At 39.3% G+C, this 21,051-nt stretch overlaps 1 protein-coding gene across 4 annotated transcripts in view; it reads right to left on the bottom strand.

Annotated features, from left to right (window-relative positions):
- ldlrad4a (low density lipoprotein receptor class A domain containing 4a) overlaps positions 1–21,051 on the bottom strand; it is a 97,353-nt gene that overhangs the window by 28,021 nt on the left and 48,281 nt on the right. The window contains exon 1 of one of the 4 annotated variants that reach the window (XM_079878283.1): positions 5,174–5,692. The exons of the other annotated variants lie outside the window; for them this stretch is intronic. Within the exon in view, the coding sequence (XP_079734409.1) occupies positions 5,174–5,291 (118 nt within the window). The 5' untranslated portion in view covers positions 5,292–5,692. Of the gene's footprint in view, positions 1–5,173; positions 5,693–21,051 lie in introns of those variants that run through there. 4 annotated transcript variants of the gene reach the window in all.

Below are 21,051 nucleotides of genomic sequence, written 5' to 3'. Positions count from 1 at the left end.
TCACAAATGTATGAGTTTTGGAAGTGCAAATTGATTGCCGTAGCCTATGCAGTTTCAATAAATTTGAATGAACCCTTCTGTCATTTTTACTCTAAGTGTACACTTGCAGGTGTTTTGTTTCTAATTTACTGTTAGGCCCATTAAATAATAATAAGGATAAACAATATTTAAAAAGTATAGGCTATAATTATCTAACATCTGACTAATTAAAAATTAACCTCAAAACATAACATGCTAAATGGGGGATATCTAGCATAAAAAATGTATTGTCAGAATGTCATCTCTCAGTTGTTGAATTTCGTGCGGACGTTGCCACAACGTAAATGTGTTTGCTCAGCCCAATCTCGTGAAAGTGCGAATACCACGAATTGTATTTGTAGTGCTTATGATACGCAGTTTTCGCGTGCATATGATACGCACTTTATGGCGTGTAATAGGCACGCACTCCGCACCCCTAATCCTAACCAAGGGGTTTAAAAAATTTTGGTGTATAAATGGCACGAGAAATAAAATTCGTGGTATAGATACACACTTTCATGAGATCGTGTTTCATAATCTGCTACGGGGCCGGCCCTCTGTCAAATTTTAAAACCCAGTGTGGCCCTTGAGGCAAAAAGTTTGCCCACCCCTGCTTTAAGACATAATGCACGGATCCAATATACTGATACTGATACATATGCGTTGTCTTTCTCGACTATTTACGTTCACTTAAGACATAACTGACTATGTTTGCTAGGATACTCGCCAATATGGGCATTTGACATCATTTTTGTGTGAATTTGTCTGTTCAAGCGCAATAAGAGTCATTAATACTTAATTTAGTATTCACGTGCCGTCTGGGATGTGGCTTTCCATGTACGCGCTTCGGATGTGTGCGGACACAAATCTTCTCTCACAGTGCGTGCAAGTTTTTCTTCTTGCACTTGCATGTTTAAATTGGTGCAAGAACACGTTAAAATGATAAACTTCTGTGACAATGTAGCACTGGCCCAATCAGGACAGTGACTCTTTCGACAACTGTCCCAAGCGTCTTTCACGCTGGCCCCAGGCCATCAGGTAGTCCTTATTGACGAGCCCTGCCCAGCGCTTTCGTTATTGTTTTGTGCCAGTCCAAATTAGCACTGAGTGCCTGTTTAAACACAGAAGGCAATGTGTGCCGTTTTGCTGTTTGGGTAATGACAGCATATATGAGTGTTCATATTACAGCATATGGCACTCGCAACGAACAAAGTTTACAAAGAGTGACCGTTTATTCCACGTTTATTTTTATTTTTCCCCCCCGATGTAACGCACTGGGAAGCCAGAATGATCACAGACAGGATATTTATATGACAAGCGACTTGTCTCCTTCGCTTGCCATGCTGAACTGCAACACACCAACATGTGAGAAACTGTGATGTCAGCAATAGATTTACATACTAATAGTTGATTGGACCGCTCCGCTACTCTCGTGAAACGCATGCGGAGCGCATCCATTGACAGAAAAATACATTAGCTGAATGTCTGTTTTATGCGTTATTATAGATGCCTCGTTAGATTTGAGATTAACTGAGGTGCAAGTGCGTGCCGAACCATAGGCTAAAAACGGTAAGGTTTGATTTTTTAATAACATTTTAGTCCAATTTTATCAGTTATAACAAAATAAGTGGAAAATGACTGATATTGGCCGAATTTGGCAATTCATGCAAAAATTGTCTTACATTATGAAAAAGTATATCTAAAAACTCAATGTTTTTCAATCCCAAAATATAATCTTATGAACAAAAGCTGACTGCATAAACTTTAATGACATTTTAAAACATGTTAAATTAACCTTAAAAACACAACATCCTCCCACGCTAAATTTTTACTACCATTTTTCTAAAGCCAGCATCTGTAATAAATAGTTAACAACACAGACAGAACCTCTGGCCTCTGACAATAAACACTCGACTCTTGTGTACCGTCTCAGGCCTCACCCTCTAGTCTGGGCCAAGCTTCGGCCCGCCAGTGGAAAATAAGAAAGGTGCCAAATTGATGCAGAGATCAGATATTGAAAAGGATGGTGTTTTTGTCCCCTGCGTATTCGTTACATACGAGCTGCAGCACACTAGTGAGACGAATGCCAGTCCAATATCCTGTTTCTCCATTCTGGAGCTTGACTTTGGCCACTGCCCCACTGGAAATGGACTACACTAATCCTGTGTGTGCAGCCATTTGTTAGTTAGAGCAAGACAGCGAGAAAGAAAGACGCATTTCTTTTTCCATGCAGCACGACTAGCTATGCAACAGTGCCGTTATACACGGCGGTCTATTAATAGCTGTGTTCTGTTTTCACTTGAAATAGCCGTATGGTGTAAGGCCTTTGTCAGATAAGATAAGCAGCCTTTAGCTCGCAAAACCTCAGATGTAGACTGTGCCTAAAACAGCAGACAGAACAATATGGGGCCGGACCAGGAAAAGACAACAGGGAAGGAAACTCCTAGAATCCAATAACGTACACACAGAAGAATCTATTCCACTCGTTTGATGTGTGATGAATGCTAAGGCTAATACGACACTGATTATACTGGCAAGTTTTGCATGCTGAGCCCTTGAAAGGTGTGTCCTTTTTTGCGTTTTGTGTGTGTCTGCTGTCACTAGCTCCCCCAGTTTTCCAGCCTCACTGGATCTCCGGCCCTGAATGCAGCCAGCACTGCAGTAGAATCTAAGCGCCAAGTCACCAAGCATTCCACTGTCTGCATGGCCCGTCCTGAACACCACAGCACAGACACGGAAACCACAAATGCGCTCTCACATTCATGTGCCAACACATATATAGGCTGTTTTGACACATATATTTTTGCATTATGACATTTTCATGACATTTAAGCAAACTGTTTTTGAAACTGTTCAAAAAACGGCTTTAATTTATGATGATTTTAATTAAACAGTCATTGTATTACAATGATTTATTTAATTGTATTTTGACGTTGAAAATTACCACAGACCCTTTACAAATTTCAACTAAATCATAGTTGTCTAAACTTCTATAGTGGTTAACGGAAACTACTACAACACATTATCGTTTTTGATTATGAATCTTGATTGTGCTTCTATGTCTTTACAAAAGAGGAAAAAAAAATATTGAGAGATTGATTACGTTGGTAAGAAGAGATATCAAATTTGCCATCACCCCCTTAGGCACTGTATTAGAACACTCACACAGCAGCGTTAACTAGTTTTCTGTAATTTAATCCCAAGGTAATATAACACTATTTTTACAACAACAACAACAAAAAACCTCAAAAGTAAACATCTTTTCGGATTTGTGGTAACGCAAAATGTGATGGGGGATTGCTATAGAAAAAACTGTCATGAAAATAATGCAAAACTCTAACTGGTCGATAAACAATGCAAACTTCTAAATGATGCTTAATATTCTTTACACAAAATACAATTTATTTTTTTCTTTCTCTTATGTAGTCCTCAATAGCTGAGGGAAACTGCATCATACATCGTACATCGTACAGAACAGAAATCCATTCAAGTTCATGAGCAAATGAAAAGTTTCTGGGGCAAGAAGACATCAGTGCCATCTACCAAGGGGCTTTGAGAAGAGGGACAATTCTTTCATATGAAGGTTTACTTTTAATAATTCATCCCATTTGCGGCAGAAATAGCCAGTGCAAGTACTGATTATGACAGGCCCTTTTGTCCTCTGTGGATTCAGACAGCCCAGAGTCTCAGCCAGTCTGGGCTGAAGTGGGGGAAGGGTTGACTGACTGGCTGCCCGCTCCAGACCGCAGTGAACCAATTCCCAGCAATAACGCCAGCAGACGTACACACAGCTTTAAGATTTTCAGCAACATCTTACCCTACAGCTTCTATGTTAAACAACAAGAGGCAATTACAAGAGGTTCTACAAAGTAATCTCATATTAAGTAGGCCTACATGCAGTTCTCATGTATAGTATAAATGCTAATAGATTAAATAATACATTAATGGAGGGAAGAAACACATTTGGACAAGTAGAGGTGTGTTTGTCTGGGAACCCGACAGAAGGGATATAGTTAAAGAATGTGTGCACTATGGCAAGCTAGTTTAACATTTGTCCATACAATTATTTTTAAATATTACCCTTTTTTCCTTCAAATTTACTAGTAACTATCATTATGTACTAATACTTGGTCTTATAGTACTTAGTATCTATTCAAAGTTACTATATAGAATTAAACAGAGAAAATCTACTCCAGTTTTCCTGGTGTGAATTTAACAGACGATAGGACCTTTATTAGACACTAGTGTATTGCAATTGTTACTAGAAAATGTTTTACAATAAAAAGTAAGATTTCATCCGAAATGCAAAGTATCCATTCTGACTAGTGAGAACACCTGGCATAAGTAAAAAAAAAAAGCAACTGTAACTAACAAGATAAGAAAAGCTACTAGTCACTATTTTTTTCTCATAAATCCGTGCTAGTAGCTATCTAGTAAGTAGGCCTACTAGTGACAAACTGAACATTATGCTAATAACTACTGCATTACCTACTCGTATATAAGAAATAAGCACTTCTAACATAAAACAGACACCAGTTCGTTTTCGGGGATAAATGTTTAACGGCTTGCCATATTGTGCGCAGCCCCCACAGCAATACCAGCAATATCCAACTGATGCATTGAGTTGTGTTCCAGTGCCAAACACTCCCAGACGCCCGAGTCATCAGCAATACTCACTTGTATTATCATATTTAATTGGTCAAGCTGTTTAAAATACAACAGGGGCTTATCAAAAAGTCGTTTTTGACAAACACGTCGCATTTTGGGGGGGCTGAACGAATAGTTTAATACGCCACAGACAAATTCAATGGGTGTACAAGTCATATAGTGGCAAATAACGGCCAAATACTGTAATAATTACACCTGAGAATGACATTTACACTCAGATAAATCTTTAATACGTTCGCGTTTGACATTCGCACAGCTTCCATAATAACGGATTCGAAACTGCCACAGTTACATTTGATTCATTTACTAATGCAGATCGAATTAAATTATTGAATTTAAAACTGTTACATTGCCACCAGGGTGAGTTGATAACGGTAGGTTAAAAACATTCTGTTTTCATTCGGTACACGTCCGAAAATGTATCAAATGTAACAGCTTGCGTTCCCTCCGCATTCGAAAACGGCTCAGAAAAACCCGCCCTACTTACATATATCCATTCCCTGTGGCTGGGATAGGGTGCAGTTGCAGGAGCATGTGTCATTGGAGTTGGCGGCGTTGTTGTTGTTGTTGCTGGAGCTGCTGTCCGGGACCGTGATGTTTCGCATGGGGGCTCGGGGAAGTGACGGGACGGGGGAAAGAGAGCCGCCGGCCGCGGCCCTCACATGAACTGAGGAACACTTCCACAGCAGCAGCCTGCGGTCTCGGTGCACGCGCGTCTCATGCCATTCTCACGATTCTCTCCGACGCATTTTCTGCTTCTAGACTACGGTAAATACGTTCCCCGCATCTTGACGGCCTTTTCCTCTGCTTTCATTCAGTAGAATGGCTTTCTGTGACGGTCTCAGGCTCACAGCCCACCTCCTCCTGCGCCTCCCTCCTCCGAGAGGGGAGCAGCTCCAGACAGACAGACAGGAGCGGTGGGAGGGGGGACTGGCGCTGACAATGGCGATGGTGAGAGAGAGAGAGAGAGAGAGAGAGGTTGCTCTACCCTCAATGGGACTGTGTGTGTGTAGAGGCGGTTAGAATTACACACACACACACACACACACACACACACACACACACACACACTCATTAGTGCCAGCCACGACCAATCAAGGCAGGCATTGAAGAGGCTTTAACCTTGGGCTGACCCCGCAGTCTAGCAGATATTCAGCAGATGTGTCAGACACCCCCCTTCTTTCCCAAACTGTCTGCGGTCTATAAATATCCGGGGTGGTTTTGGTGTGGGGAATGTCCGGCTGAGTGGGCAAAAGTGAAGTAACACCAACACCACCAAAGTATTTGGACTCTCAAGTCACTTCAGTTAGTGAATACAAAATACTAAATATCAAACCAAGTGTGTCATCAAACACAATTCTAGAGCTTTTATCAAAACTTATCACATAACTGATGTCGCAGATGTGCTTTTAAGTGGATGTATGAGGTCAGTTCTCCTCCAGAAGAAATTTGTGAAATAGACAACACAAAGTTTGTCTTTTTTTTGTCAAATATTTTGCTTGAATATCTTAGTTTAAAAAGAATGCCACTTGCTTTGATATTTAAAATTCATAATGTTTTTGGGCCACTGTATGTCTAACTCTTAATTGTTGAATTTCACTTGTCATGCACATATTTCAGTGTCTATTATAAATTATTTAGCGGTGCTAGGGGTAATATCTCAATATTTTCTGGGATTTTATTGATAATAATTAGATATTTTTAATGCACTATATTAGATAATTTAATGGAGCTCAGAGGGGACATGAATGCATTTAACCTGCAGTTACGAATGCATAAATAATGTTGTGATTTTTAAAAAATAAAACATTAAATACTGATATTTGAAACCATTTAAAAAATGAAAAGATACTTTAAATGTGAAATCTGCCCGTAGGTGGCAGCAAGTCTCTGTAAATGAGTGAGTCATTGAGATTGAGATTAATTCAGGAATGAACATAGACAGTAAAAGAAATGGACACAGCGACCCCATAGACTTCGACGGAGACCAGTGAAGCCAATTAGAAGCACTCACTTCCTGATGGCTGAAGCCGCTTGTCCACCAGCGTCCAATCAATTTTTGTTCCGCCGCGACGCCTGTGACGTTTTCGCTGCTTGGGGAATATGAAACCATAGCAACGCCCATACAAAAATTCTCGCCGCCGAGTTTCCATTGGCTGCTGCCCCGCGTTTTGACGCTCTCATTTGCATAAAGTATCCACCGAGATACTTTTTTGCAGCACCGCTGTTGACCAAATCGACGCGACGCGACCCATCATGCTTTGCGGGGGCGTTTTTGCTGCCTGACGTAGTTCCATAGGAAATGAATGGGCTTTGGCGTCGCGTCAGAAATCGAGATGCTGGTGGACAAGCGGCTTGAGCGTACTGCGCAGACTCAAACTGAGCTTGACGATGTAGATGTGACGTGTGCAACCTGTCTGACAGTTGTAAGTCTTCTAGTAGCTGTGCCAAGAGAAATCTGAATCATTCCCTCCGAATCTTGCAGAGACAGAGAGCGTGAGTAGGAGCTGTCCATAAGCTAGGAGCAGGAGCAACTTTTGGTAAGTATTCTTGAATTTATCGGACTTTATGCCTCCACGTTCCCCCGATTGCCTGCAAGCTTCTCCTCCTGTCTATACGGTAATTTCTCTACTGTGCGACAGAGAGTCGCGTGGTTATGATGCAATCGTTAGCCTATTTTTACAAAAACGGCTTCTACGGGGCCATAACATAAGATACAAGGTAATGGAGCCTTTTATACATTGTCGTGTTTCTTTAGAAATAAACAATGGACAAATAGTGTCAGATGTAAAGTTATTCGCTGTCAAAGTGACGCCAAAATGAATGGGAGTCAATGGAATGCTAACAGCAGGTGAAGGCTTGTTGGCTTGTTAGCCAATGGATGCTTCATAGAAGGTACGCTTTCCGGATGGATTACCCCCTTGGGAACGAAGCACTTGACTGTATTAATGAGTGAGTCATTGAATCATTCATTCAACCAATTCGTTCAAAAAACTGATTCATTCACTAACAAAACACCACCGTGTGTTGCTCAGTGCTAAAACAGGCAATATTGCGTCTAAAATGTATTGTGTATTGTTTATTGATCTTTTGTATAAAAATGAATGTCAGATTTGTAATCATGCTTATATCTGGAGAAACTTGTGACATTGATTAACTATATTAAATTATAAAAATATAAAAGACATACAGGAGCATTTTGTCTCCTTATCTTGAATTTAGATTTTAATAGACTAAACCACGCAGTGAATGTGCACGCGCACTAGTCTAACCTACAAGACTGCATCGTATAGTGTATGGGCGTAATAAAACTGAAATAGTAGCTTTCCCACTTCTTTACCTGATTTTCTAAAATTGAGTGGGCGATTCCCAAATACATTTTTTCCCCGTCAACCCCAATATTTGATGCGGAGAAGCACAAGCACCGTCTGCTACTGAGAGATCGTTAGCAGCACACATTTTTATTATGATTCAAGCTTTTTATTTTAGCAGCACTAATTTAATTCCATGCCTGACCCGTTTGACAAAAACCGTGACCCGCACTGCACCCACATTAAATCTACAAATAGATAGACAAAATATTTATTTTCTCATGTAACACAACCAATCTAACTCCCATTAGGCATTCTGAGTTAATGCTTTTAAGAAAATAGACATGCAGCCCAACAGCGCGAATGGCTATACTCAACACTGCAAATCGCGTTGTAATTAGAAACCTTGAGAATTGAGTCTATTGATTCCCAACCCGCACTGCAAATGACAACATAAATATTATTCCACCCGTTACTTTTAAATATTAGAGGTTTACCCGTTGGGTACCTGTCCACGTTCAGGGTAGGACAATCTGTCATATTACATGAAATTACAGCAATAGCAAACCACAACAATCCAATCGATTCCTGATGGACAAAATCAAGTCCCGTCCTATTTTCTTTTTTCTTTTTGAGAAGACATTTTACTCGGATATACTGTACGTCACAATAGGAAAGAAAAGACTATTGCAACTTCTGTTTCATGCTGACTTTAATTCCAAACCTTGGATCATCTTATTTTATAATGATATATTGTTAATGGTATATTTGCCTTGATATTTAAAACTCATAATATTTTTGGGCCACTGTATGTGTAACTCTTAATTGGTGAATCTCACTTGTCATGTACATATTTCATTCCAAAATCAAAAGAAAGAAATATGAATTTATTTTTCTAAAAACATTCCGTTTTAAATCATTTGTGTGATATACAGTTATAACAATTTAAGCATTCGGGTACTCCACGGAAATTACTGTAATGTGAAAATTATTATATATTATTAACACTATTTATCAGTGTTATTTTAGTATTATTTATATAATATTATAGTATTTATTAATGATTTTTTATATATTTAGTTTTCATTTTAATTTAATTTCTTAATATTTCTATTTAGCTTTATTTTATTTTAGTTTCATTTCTATTCTTTAGTTTAAGTTTCATCTATTTAATTTGACCTTATTTCAATTAACAAAAATTATTTGTAATATTTTTAGCTTCAGTTAACAATAACAACACTGTTATTTATATATAATAGTATTTCTCTCACTGTCTATATATACTGATTTAAATGTTTAAGTTATATAAAAAAAAAATTGTGGCTGTCAAAAATTACTATTACAGTAATGATAATCCCTATTGAAAATGATGGGGAATGCAAAAATTCCATTTAGACATTATTTTGAAAATGTGTAGAAGATCATTTGAAAAATCTTTTCATCTTCTTCTTCTTGACTTTGATGTGAAATGTTGACCTGGACATGTTGTTGTGACACTCTGGCCAATGTTCTAACTCTAAATAAAGTAAACGAACACATACTAGCTGTGAATAGACAAAACACTAGCTGTGAATAGACAAAACAAAGAAATGTTTACGTCTCAAAAACAAAGGACATGCCGCTTCATTCAGTCGTGTTTACAAAGATGAAACGTTTGCACCATTTAACTGTTGTCGTTTTTAAGGAATGTTTGTCAGACTTGAGAGCTAAAATTGGCCTTGTTATGACTGAAGTTGAAAGAGATGCAGGTTTTGCTTTAGCGCCCTCTGGTGGCATCTGTGGTCATGGCACCACTGCATTGCTTTAAATGTGGGAAGAGTGACCGGTGTTTGTGGCCTACTTTCTCCTGTGACCTCTCACTGACGGTGTGATGGTTTGAAGTGTTTCAGGCCGAGTTGCGGTAACAGATACGTGAGTGTGTGGCTGTGAGGATATTTACAACGATAAGACAATCTGTGGTGAGACAAGCTTTCCCCGTGCGACTGCGAGCCGGTCACAGTAAGGTCAGACAGATAAGAAGAGTTTATGACAACCTCTGATTTTACTGGGGTACCATTTCAATGTTATACAGTGCCCTCCACAATTATTGAACCCCCTGGTAAATATGATCAAAATTGGCTGTAAAAAATAAATCTGCATCGATTATCCTTGTGATCTTTCATTCAAAAAATTTGCAAAATTCTAACCTTTCATTGAAGTAAAAGAATTGAAAGTGGGGGGAAAATCACATTATGAAATAAATGTTTTTCTCCAAAACACATTGGCCACAATTATTGAAACCCTTTTATTAAATACTTTTTGCAATCTCCTTTTGCCAAGATAACAGCTCTGAGTCTTCTCCTATAATGCCTGATGAGTTTGGAGAATAACTGACAAGAGATCAGAGACCATTCCTCCATACAGAATCTCTCCAGATCCTTCAGATTCCCAGATCCATGTTGGTGCTTCTCCTCTTCAGTTCAGCCCACTCATCAGGTCAGGGGACTGGGACGCTCATGGCAGAAGCTTCATTTTGTGCTCCACAACAAATTTTTGTTTTGATTTTGATGTTTGTTTTGGATCGTTGTCCTGATGGAAGATCCAACCACGGCATATTATAAGATTTCTAGCAGAAGGCGTCAGGTTTTGATTTTTTATCTGTTGATATTTGATAGAATCCACAATGCCATGTATCTGAACAAGAAGTCCAGGACCTCCAGCAGAAAAATATGCCCACAACATTAAAGATCCAACGGTATATTAAATTGTACACATGGGGTACTTTTTATCCTTGTGTTCACCAAACCCATTTAGTGTGTTTGCTGCCAAAAAGCTCTGTTTTAGTCTCATCTGACCACAGAACCCTGTGCCGTTTGAAGTTCCAGTCATGTCTGACAATTAAATTTGCTGGAATTTGTTTTTGGATGAGCGAGGAGGTTTTTTTTTAAACCCTCCCAAACAACATGTGGGGATGTAGGGGTTGTTTGATATTTTTTTTTTTTAGGCTTTCTGACCCTAAGACTCAACTAATCTCTGCAATTCTCCATCTGTGATCCTTGGAGAGTCTTTGGCCACTCAAACTTTCATACTCGCCGTGCATTAAGACAGTATAGACACACGTCCTTTTCCTGGCAGATTCATAACATCTTTAGTTGGTTATAACTTCTTAATTATTGCCCTGATGGTCAAAATGGGGATTTTCAATTCTTTAGCTATTGTCTTACAGCCACTTTCTAGTTTGTGATGCTCAACAATCTTTTGCTACGCATCAGAACTATATTCTGTGGTTTTACTCATTGTGATGGATGATTAAGGGGATTTGGCCTTTGTGTTTCCTCATATTTAAACTCCTGTGAAACACGAAGTCATAGCTGGACAGTTTCATGTTCCTAGTCACCCTGGTGTACTAAAAAAGGTAAATATTAATGGGAATATACTTCAGAGATATTTTACTCGTAAAAAATTCTTGGGGTTTCAATAATTGTGGCCAACGTGTTTTGGAGAAAAACATTTATTTCATAATGTGATTTCCCCCCACTTTCAATTCTTTTACTTCAATGAAAGGTTAGAATTTTGCACATTTTTTGAATGAAAGATCACAAGGATAATCGATGCAGATTTATTTTTTACAGCCAATTTTGATCATATTTACCAGGGGGTTCAATAATTGTGGAGGGCACTGTAACTATTAGTCTTAAAACACTTACACTTTATACTGTTTTGCACGACTTTGTCAGCCAGGCAAAAATAAGTCTGATAAGTAAGACAAATGATTTATGGTATCATTAATGACCATAGCACAAACAATTACACTCCAATGATTAGTAATTGTGCAAACCATTAAACCTCAAGTTTGAGCAATAGTAATGCCTTAGTTAACACAACTGATGAAAACTGGCAGGAAAGAAGAAACTAAAGCTTCCTCCTTCAAATAATGTAGCATCTGTAGCATATTTAGAATTTTTGAATATTTACTGTAAGTCATTTTTTAACGGTCATAATAAATATATAATATCATTTTTAAATATTTAAATCAGTATATAGGCAGTACAAGAAATACAATGATGATGTATAATACCAGTGTTGTTATAGAATTAAAAACTATTAGAAATCCTTTTATTTAATTGAAATAATAATAAAATATAAATATTCGATGAAACTTAAAACAGTTTGGCAACTTACTGAAATAACAGTTAATTTATTAAAATTAACTATATATATATATATATATATATATATATATATATATATATATATATATATATATATATATATATATATATATATAAATAAACATTAACATATTTAAAAAGTTGAAATGAAAACTGAAAATATATAATAAATCATTTTATAGTTACCCAATATTAATCAACCTTTCTTATAATATCACCTCGCGCCACAGACGACTCCTTTCAATGCTTGTCAGTGTCTTTAGGGATGACTCATAGCGTCTACTGCTGGAGGCCAAGCTTCTTACAGCTGAGACACAGACACATCAGTCTGCCTCCGTCACACCACCTGTGATTGCTCAGGTGGAAGTCTAAATCACACTGCCGTCAGCCATCACATCAGCAGAGATCAACATCACAGTTAGACCAAGTCTAGCCAAGTAAATGTGCCTTATATTCGTGGAAGCAGGCAGGGACTTTAGACTGATATATTGCACTATGTATTTGGACACTATAAGATGGGAATAAGAAAAATTAAACTAACTGAACCATGATCACTTCCTCACAGCAGGATCAAACTTGTAGGATCAACACAAACTTGTACAGATTCACTAGTGAGAACCTTCCATTGACCACTAACGGTTTTTATATTACGTTATACTGATAATAATACAACACGGAATACAGTTCATAATATATTTAATTTTATACCAGTCACTGTAAAAACTTTTTTTTTTTTGAAAGCTACAGTATGTTAATTGGTTAACTGTAAGTTATCTTATACCGTACATGGTTTAACATCAAATTATGTAATTTTACTGTAAAATACTGTCAAATTTATAGTTTTGGGACTTCAAGTAGCTTGGTGTAGGATCCATTAATTCTAGAATTTATTAAACAACTTTTACTTATAATCAACACTTAAATAATTAAACACTTAACATTTTTTAACAGTAGCATTTTTACATTCTTTTTTCAATTCAAATTACATTTTTAGATTTAATTAAAAAGAATATTTGGGCCATTTGACAGCTGATTGACATAATTTGACTCAATAAAACCTATACCCAAGTTTCTTTTTTTTCTTTTTCTTTTTTGAATAATAATGATAATAATATTGAACACATGAATAGGCAACAGTATTGATTAGAAGTGATTAGAATAGCTGCAGTCAGCATGAACTAATGTAATCCTCATTAATTCTCTCTCTCTCTGACTAGACTATCAACTATGGTAATACCCCAAAATGTGCTACTAAAGAGTAGAAAGGAAGAAATGCCAGACATGGATAAATCAGACGGGAACAAACCAATACAAGTACAGGTACTTGTCAGTTTGCACCAAGACTGCCAAGTTTGTTTGTGTGTGTGCGTTTACCTGAGGATGGGAGATATTGATAGGCTGTAAAGTCATGGGCGTTGAGTGGCCGTTCCCCTGGGAGCTATGCAGTCTCTCACTGCTGGTGTGATGAAGTGTTTACATGAAGGGATCACCCTGAGGGGGCGGTATTCATTAACCAGACTTACAGACTCAGACTATTGACTTTTCGCTCTAGACTGAACCTCTCTCTCTCACACACACACACTTTTACCTTTAACACACTTTCCACAACTTCTGTTTGAGTAGCTGCTCTTGAACATGGACTTTTGTTATTGAGCTCTGTTTCCACTTAGAGCTCCACAGCACCTCATTTTATTCATTTACAGACTTTACAGACCATACCTAAACTGCAGCTCTGGGGAGTCTTTGATGCATGAGAAATAAGAAAAATTTTACATGTTAAACATGGAAAATATGTTGAAATCCTCATGGAAAAACTCACTGTCAATGTGAAATGACGTTCACAAACGATTTTACTTCCATAATCTTAGATAGATAAACAGGATCTATCTATCTATCTATCTGAATCTAGCTGAATTTTTTAGCAGAAGGCCGTCTGTAATTTTGGCAGATTACACTGAGGGTGATCTATTGTAATTTGTTACAGTAATTCCCACTCCTGTCCAGTTAGTGGCGAGTGAAATCCCACACTGCAGCCGATTCTAAAGATTTCATTGGTCATGTCAATCACTGTACTGATTGCCTACACCAAACACTGATCCCTGCACCTTGCCGTCACTGTAACATTAACCAATGAAATTGGCTGCAGGGCGGGATTTCACTGAACTGGTTTGGGGGGGGGGGGGGCCCACGAGAATTGTCTGTCCGAGCCAAGTGTGACACACAAGTCCTGAAAAGTGAAGCCAAAACGTTTCGATCAACCCAGGTGGCTGGATGCAGTATAGGTCATAAACCCTGCCCTCTCCGTGTAATCAAATGGGACGTGAGACACACACAAAAAAAAAATCAAATTACACTTCAAATAATTTATTTCCAAAGATGGTTTCTGTCATTCTGATGTCATGATTGAGAGCTGTGAGAGAAGTAGTCACCGAGACACTTTAAGGAGCTTTAGGAGCATTGAGGAGCTTTAACTGTAATTTTTATACATTTCCATAACTGTTTGTTTCACACTGACATAATGAGTTGTTCTGCAGTAAACTGTATTAACCGATTCTGCGGGAGTGTGGGCGGGGCCTTGATACCGCAGCTCCCCTTCACGCTCACTACTGCGCAGACTCGGGCTCCAAGATATCAGCTCCATATTAAGACACTGTCAGACTATGTCTGCTTCACTTTTCTACAATGGAGAGTGAAGGTGAATCGTCTATCTTTTTTTACAGTCTATGGTCCAAGCCGACGCACAGATGCAAAATCTAATCTAATGACAATTGCCTCTCAATCTCCCTTAATGCATTTATCATGTTATAATAATACAATTATGATACTACTAACTAAATAATTACATAGGCCTAATTATGTTTCTACTCCAATTTTTTTTTTTTTTTTTTATACATAAACATTTAAATGGTGGCTGTCATAAAAACTTGACTGATTTATTCAAACATACATTAAATATTGAAGAACTGTAAAATAATATATAATGAATATGTAATATGCTGCATATTTTTTAAAAAAAATGCTCCTATCTAGGGTTAATTGTTAGCTGGGGGAAACCCTAAACATTTCACCAACTTCTGCCATACTTTGACATGGTTTTAGAATAATTTTCAGTCCAAACGGCTGCAGTGTTCTCCTGCTTTTTCTCGTTCCTCACAGGACACTCATGGTAAGTAAAACTACTCATAAAAAACCGCACACAATCTACCAGGGGAAACATATGCCTATGTTTGTCCTCACTGACTGTCTCGTCTGGCTTTTAGCAACCTTTAGAGTCTCTGCTACATGACTGTCACCTCAGATCAGGACACATCTCCTTGTTTGTCATTTCTTCTGCTCTTAAGAGTGGGACAGAAAAATACTTTCTATGAAGCTCATTATTAACCATTTCCATCTTTTTTTCATGGATGGATACATTTCAATAAATATTTTATTTAAATTGTAATTTTTCTAAGAGAAACTAGAATAAAAAACAAATAAAGTATCTTTGTGGACCCTAGGGGAGTGAACCTTTGGGTAGACAGTGAATCGCTATCATTCGATTCACAATTCAATGGTTTTTGATTAATGATTAGATTCTGTGCATTTATAGGATTATTCAAACGCTGATAGTGCTGGAGTGCAGCAGTTCGGTACATATTACTATACTTAAATTAGTTTTGGGGGCTTTCAATTTGGTTAGACTATGGATGGATTAACAAAAGTGTATTAAACTATACAAAACCGTTCAAAAGTTTTGGGTCGTTAAGATTTTTTAAAGTTTTTAAAAAATAATTCTCCTGGTTGTATTTAGGCTACTTGATCAAAAACAAATACTGTTTTTTTTAATGGCTGAGGCTGAATCCCATTCAGCCAGCCACCAGAGGAAGTATTAGTCATGGGCCTGTTCTACACTGCTCATTTCCTGCTCATTTCCAAGGATACTTTGCGAAGTATTGCCAGTTTCACTGCACTACTGAGCGTTTACCACAAGCGTGCCGCACAAGCCCTGAAAAGTGAAGCCAAAACGTCTCGATCGCCCCCTGGTGACTGGTCCTAGTATAGGTCATAAGCCACGCCTCCCTGTGTTACTCAATGGGACGTGAGACCAACTAAACAATTAAATACACTTCAAATATCTATTTCCCAAAGGTGGTTTCTTTCATTTTCTGTCGTTTTTATCACGCTGATGTAAGTTCAAGTGTCTGTTTCAAAAATAAGTTGGTTTTTAGGTAGTTACGTGATGCGGTGGTGTAACGTCATGATTGACAGCTATGATTGACAGGTTCTCTGAGCGCAGTAGTCACTGAAGCACCAACGGACATTTTTTCGGGATCTTCGGAGGACTGAGGAGATTGTATTTACTTTATTTTAACAAGCCTCTTGTCGTACTGCAATCAATTTTTTAAAAAGTGTGCAGAATCCACTCTCTCTGCGAGAGTGAGGGCGGAGCGTTGATTTCGCGGCTTTACTTCCTGCTCACTACTGCGCAGGTCTGGTCCCGAGATCGCTACTGCGCAGACTCAAGTTCCAAGATGTCAGCGCCATATCGCGACACTGGCGGTTTCAGTTCTCATCAATGGAAGAGAGCGAAGGGGCGTCGTCCATCTTTTTTTACAGTCTATGGTTTACCATTGCCTGCTGTTAATGTTGCTTGTAATGACTATTGTGCCTGTTTACTGGATATCATCTCTTGGACTACTGTTTTCATTGTTTACCTGGTTGGACTTTACATGTAGTTAAAGGGCAGGCCGAATATCAAATCACTTCTCATTGCCTCACGATTTGGGTTTGTCTGCTCTATTTATTTTCAATAAACTGCCTCCATGTCGAGTCTGTCACAGAATACTTCGCCACCCATGAATTCAGCGGAAGTTTCTCAACTCCAGGCCACATTCGCTTACCAGAGCGAACTGCTCAAGAGATAAGGAGCAACTATCTATGAGCCACCAACACCAAACACCTCATTCACTATGTCTGCTCTTTCCCATCTATTTAAGCTCAACAGGTAAGATTTCCTGAAAAATTTGATGGCTCCGCTGCGAAATGCAGGGGGAATCTACGCAAGTGTAGAATTTGATTTCTCTACTCAACCTGAGTCATTTGTTTAAGAATCTAAGAAGTGTGCACTCATGATATCCCTACTCACCAGAAAAGCTTTAGACTCGGCCACATCCGTTTGGGAGAAAGATTCACAGTTTCAAACATCTTTTGATTACTTTGTGCAACAAGTTAAAGAGGTGTTTGAATATCCAGCTGGGGGTAAAGATGTTTCTGTTCAGCCGCTTCACTCATGCCAGGGCCATCGATCAACAGCTGAGTATGCCATCACATTCAGAACTCTAGCGGTTCAGAGCAGATGAAACAACGTGGCCTTCAAAACTGTTTTCTGAGAGGGGCTTAACCACGAGCTACAGGTCAAGCTTGCATGCAAGGGTAAGAATGCTACTGTAAGAAATTGGAATGTGGGTCTGCCTCGACCCAGATTCCACTCCAAAATATATTTTAGAATGAGCTCATCCCTAAAATGGCTTAAATGTCATAGAGATGAAGGAAGTGAAGTTATGTTGTTTCTTCACCATTTGGGTTGATCACATCCTAAGCTAATGGTCATCATCAATTGTAGAATGGGTCTGGGACACACAGAACCATCTCAGACAATGGGGTGTCTCAACTTCATTAACATACAGACCACAGCTGTTACAACAAGAGCAACTTCATTTACATTAAGAGTGGTAAACTGTAACAGGATAAAAGGTTTAAGGTTTGGATCTTCTGGGTTCATTCTGACACTGGTGAGCCCAAGGTGCTTTGTGTTCTTTGCCACTGCTATGCTGTAATAAACTTCATTTTTGAGATCTTCGACGTCCACATAATTTTTTCTTACACTACTGTCTGAATTCATAAACATGGCTATCAAGATTGATAAATTGATTCGGAACTCATCACGATCCAAAGTACGCCCCGTTTCCCAAGCCACAGTCTCTATACAAGCATGTCCCAAATCTGCAGAATGCCACGATGAAAAGCTCTGCTACTACTGTGGTAAACCCGGTCACCAGAATGCCAAATGCCCGACACTAAGGCATCAAGTTTACAAGTACTACAGATTTCCCCTCTCCTATTCACCATAGTTTTTCTCTGCCTGTTGATATCTCCTTCAATGAAGCTTCCAAATGTATTACAGTGCTAGTGGATTCAGGAGCAGCTGTTAATTTGATTCATGCATATCTGGTTAAAGAACTCAGCAGGGATACATGGAACAGTGGGGATGCTATCAACATCACCGCTGTTAATAAAGAACCCATTGGCACTGGAATAACCCATCAAACTGTTCCAGTTACCCTGCAGTCATTTCACTGTTTGTCATTGACACTCTCAAGCAAGTATTCATCCTGGGCCATCCATGGCTAGCTGTTAATGATCCATCCATATCCTTGAACCAGGGTGAGCTCACACAATGGTCAGATTACTGTCAAGACAATTGTCTACATGTCACCGTTTCCATGCCATGTCTCACTACTAGCATTGAGAGCCCAGAGGTCTCCAAAGAAATCAAGTTTCCCAGTGAGTACAGAGAATTGGCAGAGGTATTGAGTAAAACCAAGGCAACCCAGTTACTACCTCATCGTCCAAGGGATCTGTGCCATTGAACTGTTAACCAATGCAGCCCCACCTGCAAGCAGAGTATGCCCTCTCTCACATCCTGAAAGCTTAGCCACGGAGAGCTACATTGAAAAGGGGTTCATCCGGCCCTAAACCTCACCAGCAGCAGCAGGCTTGTATTTGTGGAAAAAAGATGACGGACTCCATCCATGCATTGACAATAATAGAGGTTTGAACACTGCCACAGTTAAATACAGGTACCTCTTCCACTTGTCCCATCAGCGGTGTAACAACTTCATGAGGCACAAATTTACACTTAAAGAGTGCTTATAAACCTCATCAGGATCAGAGAAGGGAATGAGTAGAAAACTGCATTTATCACCATTAGGGGGCACTACAAATACCAGGTCATGTCCTATGGTCTTTCCAATGCACCAGTAGTGTTTCAATCATTCATAAATGAGATCTTCAGAGACCTACTTAACCAATGTGTCATTGCTTATGTTGACGATATCCTTATATATTCACAGAGCAAAGCTGAGCAAATCAAGCACATCAAGACAGGCCTCTCATGCCTCCAACAGCATCAACTGTATGTGAAAGCTAAGAAATGTGTTTCATACCACCCAGACTACATTTATTGACTATAACATCAGTCACCAAGGAGTTGAGATGGATGTGTCAAAAAATCCAGGCAGTGACTGAGTGGCCCAAGTCTGGGCTTTGCCAATTTCTACCAGAGGTTTATCCGAAATTACAGTCTCATTGCAGATTTCGTTTCTAAAAAACTGAATGCAGCTGAATGAAACTACAACGTGGGTAATAATGAGTTACTCTCCATGAAGGCAGCTTTAGAGGAGTGGCACCACTGGCTAGAGGGAGCTGTTCATCCATTTCAAGTAAGGCATGGTAGCCATTGTTTTTCGCATGCTTCCAATTTACCGTTACTTACCGCCCTGGCGACAAGAACAGCAAGGCCGACACTCTCTCTAGAAGGTATGATCCACCTCATGCACAACCACATAATGATCCCATTCAACTACCATCTGTCATCATTGGCCCCATCAGCTGGGACATTATGAAAGAAATCCAGAGAACACAACAGACGAACCCTGCACCACCAGAATGCCCACAGAAAAAACACTATGTACCTCAAGCACCACGTCAGAGAACCATTCAGTTTATACACACCTCTCTCAGCACTGTACACACAGGTATTTACAGGACAATCTCACTGGTACTTAACTTATTCTGGTGCCCATCGATGACTCATGATGTAACTACTTATGTAGCCCGCTTGCTGCAACCATTGCCCATTCCCTAAAGATCATGCTCCCACCTGTCCGTAGACTTCATCACTGATCTTCCCAACTCCAACAGATTCACCATAATACTGGTAATCATTGATAGATTCTCTAAGTCATGCAGGTTGATACCCATGAAAGGTTTACCCACTGCAATGGAGACAATCTGATAGAGGACCCTAGTTTACTTCCAGAGTCTGGCAGGCCTTCTGCAAATGACTTGATATTAACATCCGTCTAACTTCAGGGTATCATCCACAGGGTAACGGACAGGTGGAGAGACTTAACCAGGAAATCGGCAGATACCTCAGGTCCTATTGTAATCAGGAGTAACAAAAGTGGAGCGACTTCCTACCATGGGCTGAATATACACCCTAACTCCCTCACTCCAACCTCCAATGTTCCCCTGGTTAGATGAACCCTCTATGTTGCCACCGATGGATGAATGGATCAGGCGTAGTGAGCTGGTTTGGGACTGTGCACACGTCAGTCTACAATGAGCCATACTCGCCCAGAGGATTCAGGCGGATAGGTGAAGACGTCCTCACCACAACCATCAACCCGGTCAAAGGGTCTGGTTGTCCTCACATGACCTCAAGCTCTGGCTACCCTGAAGGAAGTTCAGCCCAAGGTATGTGGGTCCTTTCAAACAATGATGTCAGATTAACCGTTACATACGTTCTAGAGCTTCCTGCTCATTATCAAATATCTCCTTCCTTTCATGTCTCCCTTATGAAACCGGTCCACCGGGCATCTGGCCCTGGTACCACGAATCTTGAACCGCTGCCTCCATTGGAGATTGATGGAGCACCAGCCTACATGGTGAAAAAGATCCCAGATTCTAGGCATAGAGGGGGCCAGATGCAGTACCTGGTGGACTGGGAGAGCTACAGACCAGAGGAGAGATCATGGGTAAATGACTATTGTTATGTCTATTGTGCCTGATTACTGGATATTGTCTCTTGTATTACCGTTTTCATTGTGTTTGTGACTGTTTCATTGCCTCATGATTTTGAT

Source organism: Squalius cephalus (assembly GCF_949319135.1).
Source record: "Squalius cephalus genome assembly, chromosome: 8".
NCBI classification, from domain to species: Eukaryota; Metazoa; Chordata; class Actinopteri; order Cypriniformes; family Leuciscidae; genus Squalius; species Squalius cephalus.
Note: the sequence above shows the minus strand (reverse complement) of the source record. Positions and strands in the feature narration are given on the sequence as shown.